At 44.5% G+C, this 19066-nt stretch overlaps 1 protein-coding gene across 1 annotated transcript; it reads right to left on the reverse strand.

The window, feature by feature from the left end:
• Window positions 1-11462: 11462 nt before the first annotated feature.
• On the reverse strand, window positions 11463-18019 carry LOC311020438 (ribosomal biogenesis protein LAS1L-like; the record flags this gene model as incomplete). The annotated part of the gene is made up of 3 exons (XM_084020461.1): window positions 11463-13178; window positions 15322-15748; window positions 17834-18019. The coding sequence occupies 3 exons, from the start codon at window positions 18017-18019 to the stop codon at window positions 12142-12144; spliced, it is 1650 nt and encodes a 549-aa protein (XP_083876587.1). The 3' UTR covers window positions 11463-12141.
• Between the last annotated feature and the right edge of the window lie 1047 nt (window positions 18020-19066).

Below are 19066 nucleotides of genomic sequence, written 5' to 3' on the forward strand. Positions count from 1 at the left end.
CAGCTAGAACCCACACAAGGAGTTCCACTAAGAGCCCTTTCGTATTTCAAGGGTTTCAGCTAGAACCCACACAAGGAGTTCCACTAAGAACCCTTTCGTTTTTCAAGGATTTTATCTAGAACCCACACTGGGAGTTCCACTAAGAACCCTTTCGTTTTTCAAGGGTTTTAACCTCACACAGGGGGTTCTAAAAACATCCCTTTTCAAAGGTTTTCACAAATAACCGTCTTGTTTTCTGAGGGTTCTATGAAGAACCATATTGTATTCTACAGATCAGTTTAGTTCATATTATATTGTGGTCATGTATCATGTTGACATTAAACAAACATTCAAAACATTTGAATGAGAAAACATTTATTTAAAGATAGTCCAACAGAACAGGCTGTGTAGGTCCCAGGGGAGAACAGGTCGAAAGTCAGCATAGGTCCAGTGCAGGGGTGCCCAACTCCGGTCCTGGAGAGCCACTGTCCTGCATGTTTTAGGTTTCTCCCTGCACCTGATTCAAATGATTTTCAAACCTGTGACAAGGTTCAGTTGCTTGATAACAAGCACATCATTAGAATCAGGTGTGTAAGAGCAGGGAGAAACCTAAAACATGCAGGACAGTGGCTCTGCAGGACCGGAGTTGGGCACCCCTGGTCCAGTGGAATCAGCAACATGACAGGCCAGACACATCATGCTGTCCTCAGTAGGTGAATTTGTGTCATCTCCAGCAACGGTGACATGGCAGAAAGGGGAGACAAAAAAGTGTTTGTTCCATCAATCCAAGGTGCACTTACTGCATTTACTGCGCCTTATACTCCAATATTAATGCTATTAGACCTCAGTGCTGCATTTGACACTGTCGACCACTCAATACTCTTGGACAGGTTGGAAAACTGGGTGGGGCTCTCAGGCACAGTCTTAAGCTGGTTCAAGTCATATCTACAAGATAGGAATTATTTTGTTTCCATTGGCGACTTTGTATCAGAACCTACCAATGTAACGTGTGGAGTCCCCCAAGGTTCAATCTTGGGGCCAAATCATGCAAAATAATAACATTGAGCACCATTGCTATGCCGATGACACCCAAATCTATGTAGCACTATCACCAAACGACTATCGCCCCATAGATCTTCTGTGCCAGTGCATTGAGCAAGTCAAAGACTGGATGTGCCAAAACTTCCTACAACTAAATGAGGACAAAACTGAGATAATTGTTTTTGGTGCTAAAAAAGAAAGGTTTAAAGTAATTCAACACCTTCACTCTCTGTCCCTGAAAACCTCAAACAAAGCCAGAAATCTTGGGGTTATTATGGATTCTGATTTACATTTCGACAGTCACGTTAAATCAGTAACAAAATCAGCCTACTATCACCTCAAAAATGTAGCAAGACTTAGAGGGCTCATGTCAGCTCAAGACTTAGAAAAACTTGTACATGCCTTTATTACTAGTAGGCTAGACTACTGTAATGGTCTCCTTGCAGGTCTTCCGAAAAAAAAACTGTCAGGCAGCTACAGCTTGTTCAGAACGCTGCTGCTAGAGTTCTTACAAAGACCAAAAAATGTGAGCACATTACACCAATTCTTAAATCCTTACATTGGCTCCCTGTGTGTCAGAGGATTGATTTCAAAATCCTCCTGCTCACATATAAATCACTACATGGTCTAGGGCCGAAGTATATCACTGATATGCTCCCACTACATAAGCCTTCTAGACCACTAAGATCTTCTGAGACCAATCTGTTAGTGATTCCCAGAGTAAACAACAATCACGGGAGACCATCATTTAGTCACTATGCAACAAATGGCTGGAATAAACTTCCTGAAGATGTAAGACTTGCCCCAACTCTGACCACTTTTAAAACTAGACTGAAAACTTTTATGTTCACCATAGCTTTCTGCTAAATCTTTTAATGTCTGCACTGTTTTTAATTATTGCAAATATGTTTTTATTCTCCTTTTCTTTCTGTAATGCATTTTTAAATTTTCCTTTATTTTCTTTTAATTCTTCTATTTTTTTTCACTTTGTTGTATGACATGTCATGACGTGAAGCACTTTGAGTCTGCCTTGTGTATGAAATGTGCTATACAAATAAAGTTGCCTTGCCTTGCCTTGCCTTATTGTAAGCTATATACAAACAATAAAATAATGCATGGTCCAATGAAAGGAATCAGAGTACATACTGTATGTAGTTATCGTGACAGTGGAACAGAATCATGAGAAAGTGAGGGAACCCCACAAAGTTTTCGCATTGATTTAAATAATGTTAAAATACTTTTCAGTGTTATGTAACAAGTACTCAAAATGTTAGGTATTGTAACAATAATGGAAATCTCGGCAACACCCTCTTTTTCAAGCCAATGGCACACTTCGGCTTTTGTCAAAGCTGTGTAAGTAATTTCTACAAGAAAACAAACAAACAAAACATAACAAGAAACAAATGCTTAGTCCAACTTTCACCATAAAAGTCCTCAGCTAGGGTCGAGCATGCTGAAATAAGATATTATATTTAGCTCACCTTGATTCTCTGAAGTTTCTTCTGTTCTCTCTCTCTTCTGTTCTTCTTCGTTCTGTTCTGTTCACAGTAATCACTATTGGTATGTCACACCTGGTTTGTAGAGGGGGAATACCAGACCATATGGTGCAAACCAGCTCTTAACTCACACGACAGCCACCATGGGGCCAGCTCCCAGGCCCAACACACCAAACCTTGCCCTTTCCCCTGGGAGATCAAGGTTCAATTCCCAGCATCAAGAAACTCTGATGCAGTAGCCCCAAAGTCAGCATTACAATATGATTTTTGCATCAGTTAAGGCTTGGCCTCTGACATCAAAGACCTTTCTTTATCACTGAACTTATCTGCAGCTTCACAACTTGACTAAGCCAGTCAGCAGGGTACAGCAGCCATGGGATGAAGCCGATCATGGAAAAGTATGAGGAGGAGACAAATACATGAGTCAAATTGTCTGTAAAATAAGTGTTTAATATTTTTCAAATTGTCTGTCACTAATCCACACATCACCTCAGTAGGCATTAACATGGTCACTTTGCATCAACCAGGCCTTGAACTCACAACCTCAAACTGTATGTAGTGTAACTAAACTTTAACTGCTGCGCAGCGATGGGTCGGGTCCAGGCTATTTTTGGCAAATTTAGGCAATTCTGAGCAAGAAACAGGAGAATAAGAAGGCAAGAGAGTTGACATTATAATGTTCATTTTGCACCAGTTGAGGCTGAAATCCACAATTTCTGGAACCAAAGACCATTGTCTATCGATCTGAGCTAATTGGCAAGTGGCAACTCAACTGTGGCTTCACAAATTGAGTAAGCCATTCACTGTCGTGCAGGCAGATTTGAAACCACTGTAAAAAAAAAAGAAAAAGTTTTTGAGGTAAAATTCTGATATGTTTTTGTCAAACATCATCTACCATGACTCTAAATTTTTGTACATTTGTTTCACAAAAATTACCAGGTATTTTGATGTATTACAACTATCACCCTTGTTGGGGCTTGAACCCACATCATCTGGCACCAAGAACCAGCTCCTAGCTAACTGAGCTAATTGTCTGGAAGTGCAACCAGTAACATATGATATCTGTCAACATGGGAATTGAACCTGTGACCTAAAAGCAGAAGTCACACATTGTACAGACAGAGCTAAACAGACACATGATCAGCTCCCTCTGTCTGACCACTGACATGAAGGAGCTGTCATCCTGGCTGTGCGAGTGAGTGTGGCGAGTCAGAGGAGTCCCTGATCTACACATTCTGCTGGATAGCTCAGTGAGTAATGGTACAGACTTTAGATTCGGAGGGTGGGGGTTAAAATCCCAGTCACAGCTAATCTTTGCTTGGGTCAGCAAGATTTGCTGATGAAGGTCTTGCTTTCTTATAATTAACTGCCATTATTTGTATGTCTGATCAGAAGGTGTAAGGTACTAGACTAGTATGGTGGACCTGATGACTCAATGCAGCTAGCTGGTTAGCTCAGTCACTACTGCCAGTGACTTTAGACTGGCTGGCAGGTGTTCAAATCCCAAGATGGGCAATTATGTTACAGTTTGATCAACAGGATCTGGAGAAGAAGAAAAAAACAAATACGGTAAACCAAAAAAATCGATATTAAAAGTATTTGTATCAGTAGTCACAAGGAATTGTATTTTGTGCCATTATTGGTAAGTGTTATCAGGAAGTATGTTCCTGGTGACACAGGATCCATGCTTTCAACAATCCCTGAAGAACTCTTTCTTCCAAAAACGGTTCTCTGGATCAAAATAGTTCTTACTGGAACCATTAGTGTTACGAAGAACCCCTTTAAAACCCTTTATTCAGGAAAGGGATTTTAAAGGGTTCTCTGTATCAAAATGGTTCTTACTTGAACCATTAGTGTTACCAAGAACCCTTGAAAAATCCTTTCTTCGGGAAAGGGTTTTTCAGAAGCAAATGGTTCCAGGTAGAACCTCAGCCCTTGTAGAAGAACCCTATTGGAACCCTTATTTCAAAGAGTGCACTGCGTTTGATGAATAAAAATTTGTATTGAAACAAAAGTTTTGTCATGTCATGTCATTCAAGGTTTAGCGTTAGGTGGGGACAATGTCACTTTTTTTATCTCTTCTTCTTCTCCTCTCACTCCCCAACTCTTCCATGGGTTGAATCTAACGTGGGGACAGTTTAACTTTTTTATCTCTTTTTCTTTTCCCCTCATTCCCCAACTCTTCCTCGGGTTGAATCCAACGTGGGGATAATGTTACTTTTTTATCTCTTCTTCTTCTCCTCTCACCCCCCAACTCTTCCTCGGGACGAATCCAAAGCTTGGGGGTTAGAAATGTTTCTTTTTCCACCGTTCCACCTAGCCTGGGGGTAGAGACCGACTCACCCCGTTTCCCTTTTTCCTCTCCCTCCTCCTCCTCCTCCCATTCTGGTTCAAACTCCCCCTCTTTTTTTAGACGCGTGTATGGATCCCGTGCTCTGGGGTTATGAATAGTTGATGTGGGTACGTTTAGCTCCGTCAACGCGGATACAAATTTTCTCCATCCGTTGGGTGTGCGGTTCTGTGGTTTTTTGGTCCACTGCAGGGGCCTAGATAGGACCCTGTCTCCTTTTCGGCACATGTGCGACAAAGTGTAAACACTAGTTTACCCTAATGCGGCGTTCACACCGGACGCGATAGACGCGAATACAATCGCTTGAGACGCGTGTATCGCGCCGCTTGATCATTTTGGACTATTTGTGTCATTCGCGTCATTCGCGTCATTCGCGCATGACGCTCATTTTTGAACCGGTGCCGCTCTAGCGGGGGAAACGAGGGCAGCGCCAGCGGGGGGCCGGCGGGTCACGTCGGCGGACCCTCCTCCTCCGCCTCGGGGTACCTGATGCCAGAGTCTGTGAGCCTCCTCCGGGAGCCACGTCCCTCGCACCTCTCCCCAGGGAGAGTCGGGGCCACATTCGACTAGACCTCAGATCAGACGAGACAACCCGCTGAATTTAAGCATATTACTAAGCGGAGGAAAATAAACTATCCAGGATTCCCTCAGTAGCGCCGAGCGAAGAGGGAAGAGCCCAGCGCCAAATCCCCGTCCGACGGGCGGGCGGACGCCATTCGCTTCATTCGCGTCAGACGCGCCATTCGCTTATTTCGCTTCATTCGCGTCAGACGCGCCATTCGTTTATTTCGCTTCATTCGCACCGCGTCCCATCGCGCCAGACGCTCCATTCGCGCCGCCTCCACCTGAATCGCGTGTCATCGCGCCATTTACATTGATTTTCAATGTAGAGTCGCCGCTCAATTCGCGTCTACCGCGTCTGGTGTGAACGCCGCTTTAGCATTTCTGTAGGGTAGCGTGGGGAAATAGAGACCTCGAGGAGGGTGAACGATGGCCCTGGCCAGACCAAAATAGTTTTGAACGTCGTCAAAATACGTGTGGATGATGACGGGGTGACCCAACGGATAAGGAAATGCGCTGTTGACATACGTTAGAGAGATGTGACATCCCCATATAATACGCGCTGCCCTTCCCCCACCGTGTGCCTCAAGCTGAAGGCGCTCGTTCTACCCCCAAAAAGAGCGTGTCGTTGGATAAGAGGTTCGGGAAAATTGCGAGTTTTGAGAAAGTCCATTACCCCAGGGTGTGATTTTCTCATCTCATTCCACTCATGCTCTCTTATCATGATCGTGTTGACTTTGTGATCGCGCTTTAACGCCTCTATTTTTTCCTCAGTAGCCCTGTGCAACTCCCTGTAAGGAGTTTTTGTCAAAGGACATATGGCGCTGGGTTCGAAACACGTTGGGCACCCATGATAAAAACACCCCTGAAATTCCCAGACGTACAGTTTGTTGTCAATCAGACCAAATCCGTCTACAAAGTATGACCCCATCTGTTTTTCTCCTTTGTTTAAAGCGTGCTGAATGAAAATTCCGCGATGACGCGACTCCCATTCTAACCATTGGATGCTGGCGTGGGAGTATTTTTTACACTGCCACCTGTAGTTATCCGCTGAAAGTATGGCTAGTGAGCGTGGCTCAAGGAAATTAGTCGCAAACACCTTCATGCAGGCTGAGGTTATGGTGATACGGGTGAAAGGATCAACACCCGTCTGGCTCATAAACTCTGCTCTAAATTTGATACATCTTGTGCGGAGAATGTCGACGTCGTTTTTTGCAGTAATGTACCGCTTGTTTTCGGAAATCAAAGGCCCCTCGGCTCTCTTTATGATACCACGCCTCAAACTTGTCCCTCTCGACGGCTGTCATGCGTTCTACACCGTAATTGTTGGTCAGGGGGTATTTTTACAACATAGTTTAAATGTTCCTCCGAACTAAATTTGTGAGGAAAATACCCCTTGGACCAATCGCTGAGTCCCAGTGCTTTAGGCATCGCGCTGAGTGGCATGGTAAGGAAGGACAGTGAGACTAGAAAGGGAATGTGTGTGTTTTTGTCATCAACAAACGTCTCAAAATCATAGAATATGATTTTATCATCGTGCTTTACCTCGCGTGCAAGGGGTTGGATGTAGCAAAGATGCCCCGTTTCGGTTGCCTCTGTGGTGCAGGGTAACGCCTCTCTACATATTTGACATTTTAACATAGGGCACTTGTGTTTATCGATACCTGTAGCCACAGGTATATCGTAAAATAGTTTGCATTTTTTCCGCCTATCGCAAATGCTGACGAGTTTGCCCATTATTAATCGTTTTTCCCTATGTCTGAGGAGACATGTGGGAGACTGACACCACATGTTGCAATCCTGGCAAAAGACCAGTTTTTTCGTTATTTTTACACAGTCAGGATTTTTACAGACCAAGCAATGCCCGTTGCAGCTGTGTCTGTTGGGGTTGTCGTACCCTCTGTAGCAGTAGTGGCAAACGTACGGCTTTGACAAAAATCCTTTAACGTCGGTGATGCCGCTGTAATGATTCTGAGATAAATACAGATACAACGGATTGTCTGATTTGGGGGAATCTGTCTCGAACCGTGAGAAGGGACGTTGACCCTCTTCTCTGTACAGTATGACAATTTTACATTGCACGACTTTTTCAAATTTAGGGATATGACTGAAAGTGAAGGAGTTCTGGTCGTCTAAGCCCGCTTTTTTCTGTATTTTTACGGCCTCCAGCACAGCCTGGCTATCTGTAAATTCAGGATGGATCAGGTGGGCTAGGCTGATGGCAAAGCAGAGTTGATTATTTGAGTTGTATGGTTTATACAGATAGCAAGCTTTCTTTCTGTGGAGTTCGTGTTCCAAAAGGCTTTCCACTCTTCTTCTGACACCCCCTCTAGGGTTATGTACCACTTGAACCACTACCTGTATTTCATCATCGTCCATAATTGCCGCATTTGATTGTACCAGTTGGTCTAGCACGGCTTGAAAAGCATTCATCACAGCCCCGGCATCGTTTTGAAAAGTAAAGGAAGTGTGTTGTCGTGCGCTGTCACCGATTAACTCTAATTGAACGAAATTGTCGGGTCTAGCCTCTGCCGTTACCCTTTCTGAAAGGGTTTTCAAGGTTCCCCATGACTCGGCGGTAAAATGTGGCGTAATCTGTTACACCATTGTTTTGAGGAAAAGTTAAAACACTTTTCATCTCTACATTGTTGAATGTATCACGCCTCAAGTCTTCAGCATTTGTCTGTGTGTGTCACTGTTGGGTCTCATTTGAAATTGAATGGTTAAGACACGGCTGCTGCCGCTGCTGCCGCTCCGTCTGTATCTGTATGTGCGAGTTTTGGGTCTTGTTTGGATTTAAATGATTAAGAGCATCTTGCAGATGGAAATAGTCTAATTCATAATCTGCCTGGTTATTGGAATCTAAATTATCAAGAGCATCTTGTAAAGGTTGGAAATAGTCGTTTTCATAATCTGCCTGGTTACTTGATTCTAAATTATCAAGCTCATCTTGTAAAAGTAAGAAATAGTCGTTTTCATTTTCTAACGCTTCTAAGGGGCCGTCCAGACGAAGCAAAACAAACTTTTTTTCTCCGTTTTGCCTTGGCGTCGTTTCAAGAAAATCTGCGTCCGGACGAATCCACTGAAAACGACTCAGCGCGCTGTAGTACATATTCCAGGCCCTTATGCGGCGCTGTTTCTGCTACAAAAACGCAGAAGAAGAGACGGAGCTTGACCGGATGTTTTTCCATTGCTATGGCAACACGTGAGAGTTACGGCTAATCTCCGCCCGACCACCCGATCAATAAACACCCATAAGATGACAATTTGGCCCGTATAAATAAAACCAACAATAAGCATCAACAGCCGTCACCCTGAGGACCTTGACGAGGCGTTCTCACACGTTGGGATGGATTAATTAAATAAATGCCTACATTCATGGGAAGTTAGCTAGCGGTTGTTTGTTAGCGTCATAATAAAGTAGCATATCTGCGACTTTTTTCCCGGAATATCGCCCCCCTCTCTCGGCTCCGTTTTTTTTCATACAGCGGCCCTGATACGCCGTCGTACAGACGAGCAGAATATCTGCTACGAGCACGGAGGCCGCCGTTGTTGTTGTTGTTGTTGTTACGAGACATCGTTGGGGAAGAAGTCATGCTCGAGGGACGAGGAGCGGGGCGATGACGTCAGCGTATTCGTTTTCGCCGTCCACACGAAGACAAACACGAAACGGAGGGGTGCCGTTTTTTCTTTTCCACCCTGAGAGCTGGTTTCAAAAAAGTGCGTTTTCACGCCGCGAAAATGCCGCATTCTTATGGACGGAAGGGCGAAACGCACAAGACTTCTGCGTTTACGCACTGAAAACGTTTTTGTGTGGACAGGCCCTAATTCTCTGACAGCCTCCTCTAATTCGGGCGGAACTATGACCCTTTCCTCCGCCATTCCATCCAATTCTCTAACAGCCTCTTCTAATTCGGCCGAAACTACACCCTTTCCCCTTCCATTTCAATATCAAACTGTATATGACATCATTTCACTCATCCAATTGAATAGGATGATAGAAACGCGAAATAAATATATATACGAGGGAGAAAAAAAGATTATTACCCGTCCTCATCCTGAATGGTAGTGTTGGTCTTGGATACCTCGGAAGACGGTGAGGTTGTGAAATACTTTTTTTCAGTTTAAATATGTTTTTCCGAGACAATGTGAATCATTAGTTTATTCAAGTTCTTTATTTTCATTATTGTGAGGGGGCCGTGTTTAAACTTTCAAAGCTTCTTTTTGACCCTGCCTAAAGTTCAATAGAAAATACAATACAAAACAATAGACAATATTTTCCCGTGGTTTTAAGGAATATAACGAGGTAAATTCACCTATTGTGCGTCTGTGTGACTGTGCGTTCAGATCTGAAAACCTAAAGATTTCATTCAAATAGTCATCTCTTTCATAGGTGTGTGTGCGTCTGTGTGACTGTGTGTGTGTGTGTGTGTGTGTGTGTGAACTCAGATCTGTAAACCTAGAGGGGGCTGACCTTTGGCCCTTTCTCAGCAGAATTGGGCTCAGAAATAGAATCTAATTGGTGTTGCTTCTCTTTTCTTCTAGGTCTCCTGTTCTCAGCTGATTTCATGGAGGAGCTACACACCGCAACCTCTGATGACAATAATGATGTGTTTAAATACATTTTCTGTGAATAAAACAGGTTTATTACAAACTCTGAGTAGTTTGTCCCATGCACCAGGTTGAGGGGGGCACGGCTGAGAATGTGTAAGGCTTCATACTAATAAGATATCCAACACTTAAAAAGACCCCCCCTTTTTCTACATCCTCCTCCACACCTCCCTCTCCTCTTCCCCCTCCACAACCCCTCCCCATTTTCTCATGCTTTTAAAGAATATAAAGGTATACCTTCACCTATTGTACGTATGTGTGTCAGAAGACTGTGTGAGACTACAGCGCACACCCCCTCTTCCCACGCAGAGACGATGACATCATACTCATTAAATATTCAACCCATGTTCCCCCCATGCCCCCCCCCTTGCCCCTCCCCTCATCCATCAAATTTTGACATATGGTGTATCCTTGTTCTCTCTCATTTCATTGTAGGCTATGTTAAGATTGTTTTGTCATTATAACCCCATGCAATAGAACATTTAAAAGCATGTCATTTCATTGGAGGTTAATTATTTATTTAGCCCAAAAAAGTTTAAAAGTAATTCAAGCTTCACAAACTATTAGATCTTGGTGTTTTATTTGGACTTTGCCCTGTCGAAGATCCATAAGGGTCCAGACTGTGTGCAGTTGCAGTTTTACAGTCAACCAGTAGGTAACACTGTCAAAAAAACAAAAGGGGTCTGAACGTGCGGGTCCAGAAGTGCGGGGGTCTGAATCTGCAGGTCTCCGGGTCTGCAGCGACATACTATTGCGCTTCGCAGCTCCACACGTCACGACTTGCGAACCGCTTCTTCTTCTTCTTTGGATTTCTTATGGCGGATGGCAAACCAGCTCAGAGGGGGATTACCGCCACCTGTGGATCAGTGTATTGCCAGGAAAATAATTAAGAAACAAAAAAAAAAAACACTAATAATAATTGTAATAATACAATTTAAACGAAATAATAATATTAACACTTATAAACCGGCGTCAACACTTTCGGGCAAATTCTCAAAAACATAAAATTCCTCCTGAACACAGCAAACAGTTACATCATCATCTCTATCACAGTCTACGTAAATTACGTGTAGTTAATTAAAACCACCATTTGTTACATGACTGCATTATTATATAACTGTAAATATCTAAATAATCCAAAATCTATATGATTTTACTTTACACTCTGGCCTTTAACGTAGTTCCTCAAATGCTGCTATGTTGGCTGTGGAAGAACCTATGTCAGTTTTTTCTTGTGGAAATCCATCCAGGTGGTACCTGGTAACAAGTCAGTGTTTGCCTCCACGCTAGCTAGGTAGGTAGACAGACAGGTAGACAGACAGACAGACACAGGGCTGCTTGGAGTCTGAACCCTCCGCTAACATGTCTGCTCGTGCAACAAAGTCTCCACATCAGACATCTTTCACTCCAAAAGGACATCGTCCTTCAATAGAAAAGTATTTATTGAACATATGCATGTAAAAACAGTGTTACACAAAACCAGCCGGTGCTCGGAGCAACATCCCCAGGTGTCGACTCAAAACCCTCTGAGGGACAGACAGCTGTTTCACTTGTATGACGGATGGAAGAGAACCATATTCATTAACCATTTCCAAATTCTATATCACGTTCATCCCTGTCATGTGCAGTCTATGATGCTTCATAGATGTGTTCAATGTCTGCACTGCTTTCACTTTAGTCTCAGCCACCAGTTAAACATATTGTAAACACAACAAGAAGAATTTAGATGAGGGCTGCAACAAACCACCACAAATGTTCACCACATCAACTAACCGGCTGATTATTTTTAAACTCTGTTGTCTGTAAATAGTCAGAAACCCCTTGGATGGTTGTGAGATAAACAAGGCATTTGAAGAGGTCACTTTGGGCTCTGGACATTGTATTAATCCTGAGTTGCCCTCCTTAATGACATAGAAACAGAAATGCACCAAATCGTTCACATTTAAGAAGCTGAAACTAGTGAATGTTCAGATAAATGATGATTAATCAACTGCTTTACACATTTGCTGTTTATTATTGAAGTTGTCATATTCTGAACGTTGTGTTGCTTTGTCCAACCTACCGAGAGCACAAGTTCAACACTGCCAGCAGCTGCACAACAACTCAAAACAGTTGCAGTCCAGACTTCAGCTTACTGAACTCAGCGTGGCCCCACAGAAGGCCCTCAGCTGTTCTCAGCGGGGCCGAGGTCCCCGGGACACTGCATGGCGTGTTGCTCTCCGGCTCCACCGTCTGGTCAAACACAGTCATTGTTGAGTAGACGTCCACCATCAGGCGTAATGGGTCATCGGACTGTCCGGGGACTTGACCAAGAGGGAAGTTCTTCCACAGAACTTTATCACTACACACCTGCCACGGAGAGCCTCGGAGCACTTCGGCCTTCTCGGCCTGGGCATCGCTCCCCTCCCCCTCCGCCATGGAGCGCCAAGGACGGCCATGGTGCCGTGAATACTGCATCTTCTCGAGCAAGCTCTCTAGAGTGTAAATGGGCTGCTGCTGCTGCTCCAGAGGAGGGCCCGGCTGTGGCACCTGGGTGTAGATGGAGACGAGCTGGAGCGCATGCTCCATGTCGTCCAGGATCAACTGGAGCAGGTGAGGCGTGCTGGTGCAGGGAGCCTCCAGGCACGCCGAGAGCAGCTGCTGCCACCGCAGCTGGATGCGGTTCACGAAGACTCTGCCCTTCATTCTGCCCTTCTTGTGGCCCTTTGTTTCAAAATGGTATTCAAACCTCTTGCTGTTACAGAGAAGGATTTCTGAGATCCAAGCGGAAACGTAGAAGGCCCTGTGGCTGTTGGGCTTGTCGGTCAGCAGCTTCAGCTCCATGAACAGTTTCTCCAGGAGGAGATGGATGAAGGCCGGCCAGTTCAGCATCTTAAGGAGGGGCAGCCAAAACCGCAGGAAGCTCTGAGCCAGTCTGGGTTCAGTGGGGTCCCCGTCGTCAGACCCGGCGCAGCCCAGTGTTTCCAGTTGTTCGCAGGTAGGAACTAGAAACCCCTCTTCCAGCAGCACGTCGATCAGCAGAACACTTGACTGCAAAGCAAACTGCTTGATCTCCCCTAGCAACCAGCTCATGTCTGCAAAGGGGGCGGGCTTCTTCTCCCGGTCCCCAGGGACCCCATCTAGACCCTGGTGTGGCAATGCTACGAGGGAAAATTTTGAATAAGGAGCCAACAACGCCACCTAGGGGAATTTCACCCCCAGGAATTCTAAATATATAGCTAAGCTTCTATAATACTAAAGGACACACAGGTTTAATAGTCACTGGCTCAGATGTGATTCCAAAAAAAAACAAGTTTTATTATTAAATATTGTTGTTCTTTTCTTTAGTAAAACAAAAGCAATACAGGTTCCCACTAAGATCAATAAACAGGACAATTAATATTACACCATCTAAAATAGGGCCGCTTTAAAGCGTTGCTTAAGTTGTCGATAAAGTGCTAGGTGCAGGGCTGGGGCTCACCGGGCAGAGATGACTTGCTGAAGGAGAGGGGAAGGGTCCTTATGCTACACCACACGTGAAAACCACACAAATTGTTCATCACAAAGTGCACTACTGTAAAGGAAAGTGAGGGGAACCGCCACCACCGGAATTAGCCAGTCTCTCGCACCAGTGGCACCGCCAGCACCTGTCCAAGAGAGAGAGACAACTGTTAGGCCAGGCAATAGAAGATGGGGAACCTACACACAATATACACACACACGGGGTTTTAAATCTCACTCATACAAACACACACACACACCCTTGAACCCATCGTTTGATCAGTTTAGAAAATAAAAGAAACCAAAACAATTAAACACTAAATGGCAAAAGAAACTTTGAAAAATAATGAATAAACAAAATAACCAGCAGTAGGAGGCACCACAACGATGCAGCTTTAACTGTTAACAGCAATCAGAGATAGCAAAGTCATACTTAAAGGCAGCTGGACAAGGCACATGTACACCAAGCACAAAACAAATGAGACAGCCTACCGTAGGAACTGAATGCCATGCAAAGAGCCAGCTTCAAGGCCACGCTCCCCCACCTCCGACTTCGGACAGCAAAACACCACTGCCAAGTCAATAATATTTCAGCCATGCTGCTACATAACAAATGCGCCGTACAATGCAACCAGGAAACATACCTGACGATGTGAAATGGAGACGAGCTCGATTTAACCAAGGAAGCAAACGCTTTGCGGCGCATGGATGCTGCGCACACACAAACAATGCCGGGGCAACTCTCCCCTCACTCAACCTCCAGCCGGAAGACAGGCCGACTCTGCTGCAAGCAGCGAACGCGTCAGCCACCATAGTAAGCTACAAATGCACAACAATAACCAACACTGTTGGGAAACTTACCTGAGGGTATGAAAAAGCCACCAAACTGGCCCGTTGCCTCACTGCTGCCTGAACGCTGCCACAGCCACGCTAGTTAGTGATGTAACTTCCGAAACGGGCGTGTCGGCGTGTCTCTGAAGTCCCGGATCGAAACGTTGTGCCGAAAAGCGGTTCTGAAACGCCCATGTCACGTGACTGTAGTTCAGTGATTGAAGGAACGCCTCTGTTTCCAAACGGCTATTCCAAGACGGGCAGATCCTTTGAAATACTGGCAAGAGCGACGTGCTGTCTTCCCTAATTTGTACCAACTGACTAAGAAATGTTTAAGTGTCCCTGCAACAAGTGTACCCAGTGAAAGGATTTTTTCAAAAGCAGGGGAAGTGTTATCCAAAAAAAGAAACGGACTCAGCTCAAAAAGAGCTGAACAAATATTATTTTTGAATAAAAATCTTTGATTATTGTATTGCATATAACAATGTGTCATTTATTTATTTTTAATGTTTCTTTAATTCAACCTGTATTCTACTTTACTTAAGGAAACCTAAGACCGTCTCATTTCATAGTGGCACGTATTTAGGAGTTTTCTTTGGCCAGAGCATGTAGTTCACAGAAGTGGCCACTAGATGCCACTGTAGAGTCAGGTTTCATATTCGTTTCAAGGCTTCAACACATACTGAACTGTTTCGAAGCTTCCCTTTGCCCATCACTAACGCTAGCCCGAGCCATGCTGCAGATGCCAAGTCTACTGAGAAGAGGAAGGAGTACGCGCACCTGAATCAAATGATCTAATTTTCCGGGCGCCGCCCCGTAATCAAGGTAGAGGAGGATGAGGTGACACACAGTGAGCAGGAAATAGGAGGGGGGGAAGCCACCCTAAGTTAGTACACCCCAAATACAAATAATGTAAAAACAGTTACAATTATAAAAAATAAAATAAAAATAATGATCAACCTGCTCTGCCACACTGGTACCGCTCCTTCTCAAATGAGATCACGAGTTCCCGTGCCCTCTTGTAGGCTTCCATTTCTTGTTGCCTAGCAACGAGCTTATCCTCTGATTCCTTGTCCTCCGGAGGCCCGCCTCCCAGCTGCCTGGACCAGTATTTCTGCTGGACCCACTCCAAACAGACCTTGCAGCCCCGTCGACACCACTCTAAGGTTGGGAGGTTCCGGTGCGCAAAGTCGTGCCTCAGTTCCACGACCCACTTCGGGATGTCCAGCTGCCCGGCCAGCCACCGCAGCGGACGCGCAGTCCTCCCCTGCGTTTGCCCGATGATCAGGTTAACGAACCTCACCAGGCTGATTCCATACAGCAGTACCAGGTCGTGTCCGTCCAGCTGTCCCGACCTGTCCAGGACCTGGCACCGGACCAGGTCCGCGGGGCAGTCCACCTCCACAGGGCTGCTGGCGTACCGGCATCTGCAGGCGGATATCCGCTGCAGCACGTACCTCTGCAAAACGGGGTCCTTGGAGTAGAGGTACTCCAGGACATGGGCTGCGTTTCAAAAACAGTTTGAGTCGCCCTCGCTCACTTGCCCTAAGCACTTGGCCTCGGGGGAATCCCCGCCGCCATCATAAGGGCTGTTCCAGGTCGTGTCCGTCCAGCTGTCCCGACCTGTCCAGGACCTGGTGTAATGTCCCTGAAGAGGGGTATATGAAATAAAGAAGAACAGACACGGTGTTGAATCCTTGCCAGCTTCATTAACAGTCCGAAAAACATCATCTACACATATTACATTCACATGTATTCACATGTTTTCATTAACACACAATAATAAACACAGAACATTGTCTACATAGTGTGCACACATACTCGTATACTCCACATTATTAAATAATACCGGTGAGTATACTGTATATGACCCAACATAACCTTTATGTATGAACATATCGTTACTCAGCCTCTCTTTCTCGCTCTCTACACACGCGCGCGCACACAGTATTCTTTCTGACGTGACAGACTACTCGGTGAGCAGTGTTGGGCAAGTTACTTCAAAAGCGTAATGCATTATTTATTACTTGTTACTGTCATTTCAAAGTAATTAGTTACATTACAATATTACTGTCTTTGAATGGTAAGGCATTACACTACTTTTACATTACTTTTGCATTACTTTTCGCCAAAATAAAAGGAAATATGGATTCTGTGTTCTCAATAGATCTTCTTGTGTTCAATGCAGCTCATTACACAGCAGGATGTGATGTTTTTCGCTTCAAAATAAAAGAACGAAAAACGGAAAATGACTCGTATCCCGTTATTCGTTTTAAAAACGGAAAACGACTCGTTAACTGATATTAGATATTGTGTTCATGAATGGGATTCGGGGATGAAATAACAGGGCCATTTTCATTCCAGATTTGCCGTACGTCTTTTTTAATGACCCGGAAGGCGCTGTGTTATGCTGCGAAATTACCTGAAAGCCTACCTGAGACATTTAGGGGAGCTCTAAAACACTGTTCATTAACGCTCTGACAGCGTCTGACGATCGCGTTTTGAAATAAACCTACTGTTTTAAACACACACCAAAAGCGTTATGACGCGGACATAAAAGCGGTTCAAAACCGGGGAGAATCGGAGCCTCTGCCTCTTCGCCGCCCCCCTCAGCTGTTGATCCTCGGTGTGCCGGGTCGGCTGCGCTCTGACCCGCTCCGTGAGTCGGTGTCCAGCTCATGGAGCCTGCTAACAACAGCGCTTAATTAACATAGTGTAAGAGTTACACGGACCGGCTTTCACACTTTTCCAAAGTAATGCAAAAGTAATGTAAAAGTAGTGTAATGCCTTACAATTCAAATACAGTAATATTGTAATGTAACTAATTACTTTGAAATGACAGTAACAAGTAATAAATAATGCATTACGCTTTTGAAGTAACTTGCCCAACACTGTCCGTGAGCCACAGGTGGCTAGCTAGCTAGCTCATACCGTACGAGGAGCTACACAAGGACTTAACAACAAAGTAACATGCAAAATAACATTCTCCGCACGACTTCGCTTCACGTCAGGGTATACATACATTGTAATTAAAATACAGCACAACCACATAATGCAAACCGTGTTTGTGGTACCTGAAGAGGGGTATATGAAATAAAGAAGAACAGACACGGTGTTGAATCCTTGCCAGCTTCATTAACAGTGAAGCATCGCGCGGCAAGGGCTCCCCCTTCAGGCCTGTAGACAAAACTAATCAATCATCGAACACATATCCAAAGTGCCTAATCGATCATCGAACACACATCCAAAGTGCACTGTAATGACTTTTTAATCACTGTACACATGTTTTTATCACCTACAAATGAATTGTAACTGTTTTTATCTCTTGAACACATCTCTATAACACCTCAAATACTTGTAATAATTGTTTTACTCTTTTTAATCAAATGTCACTAACATATTTATTAGTATTTATTCTGTTAAATACTATTCAGGCAAATTAAATTCTTCACAGGCACCGGACCAGGTCCGCGGTGCAGTCCACCTCCACAGGGCTGCTGCTGGCGTACCGGCATCTCCGGGCGGATATCCGCTGCAGCGCGTACCTCTGCAAAGCGGGGTCCTTGGAGTAGAGGTACTCCAGGACCTGGTCCCACTCGGCTGTGTTGGCCCACGCCACCACATTCCGCTTTTTCTCCGACCTCTTTTTCCCCGACCTCTTTTTCCCCATGTTGACAAATACGAATAGCCTACTGTACCTGTTGCGTGGCAACGGCGGGCCGTTTTGCACCACACTGTAATACTTCCCTGTAGATTGACAGTGAAATTCTAAGGGTGAACTACTGTATTACGATTGTACAGTGTATTGCTGTGAAAGCAAAGCATTCTGGGAGTCATGACGCTTGCTCAAGCATCCCAACGGTCAAATGTTTCTTTTCACAGTTATTTACTGCTTACAGCTGAGAATCTCGGAAAAATAACATGATCATTCAAATTTGAAATTTGAAGGATAATCATTAGTCAGAGCTGAAATAGTCATTCTTAATATGAAATGATGTCTTCTATATTTTATACAGTCTATAGTTACGTTACCTTATGTCACTTTAATTTGACCAGATAAAGAGAAAATATTTAAAAGTTGCGCCTATTTTTGTGTTGTGACCGTTGAGCACCACAGTTCGTCTGCACTGACGTCGCGGCAGCAGCAGCCTCCTCCAGCGCAGGAAACACCGGAGAGACGACACCGAAAGCTTGGATTTATTAACGTTACGTTTCTAAGTTTTACCACCGCCAGGTTTGGAGCGTCCAGTGGAATTTATTTAGTTTACTATTTAGTAATTTTTCAGTGACTGTCGATGAAGACGGCGCCTGAAGTTTTGACTTATTAACCCATAAGAACCCACCGTGACACAGGTGTCACACGTCCTTTAAATGTTCTGGAAAATGAGCAGCTTTATCCTTGACTTTAATAATTTAATAATTAGCAAGGATGGAATTGAAATAGGCTAATCAAAAAGGAAGTAAGACAACCAGTTACAAAACTGAAGCACAGTGGTTTCCAAGAGTAGGCCTTTATGCACATGAATCCCATTCAAAATGTGTGAGATGAATGTAATGCATGTGTGGCCCAAAATTAACTATAGGCTACATATTATTCCAAAGTTCCAAACATGTGTTTAAACATCTCTCAAGCTTCTCTCTCTTTGCCCAATGTCAGCTGGGATCGGCTCCAGCCCCCCCTCTACCCCTGAATACAGGATAAGTGGTAGACGATGGA

Source organism: Eutrigla gurnardus (genome assembly GCF_963514095.1).
Source record: "Eutrigla gurnardus genome assembly, chromosome: 10".
Classification (NCBI taxonomy): Eukaryota; Metazoa; Chordata; class Actinopteri; order Perciformes; family Triglidae; genus Eutrigla; species Eutrigla gurnardus.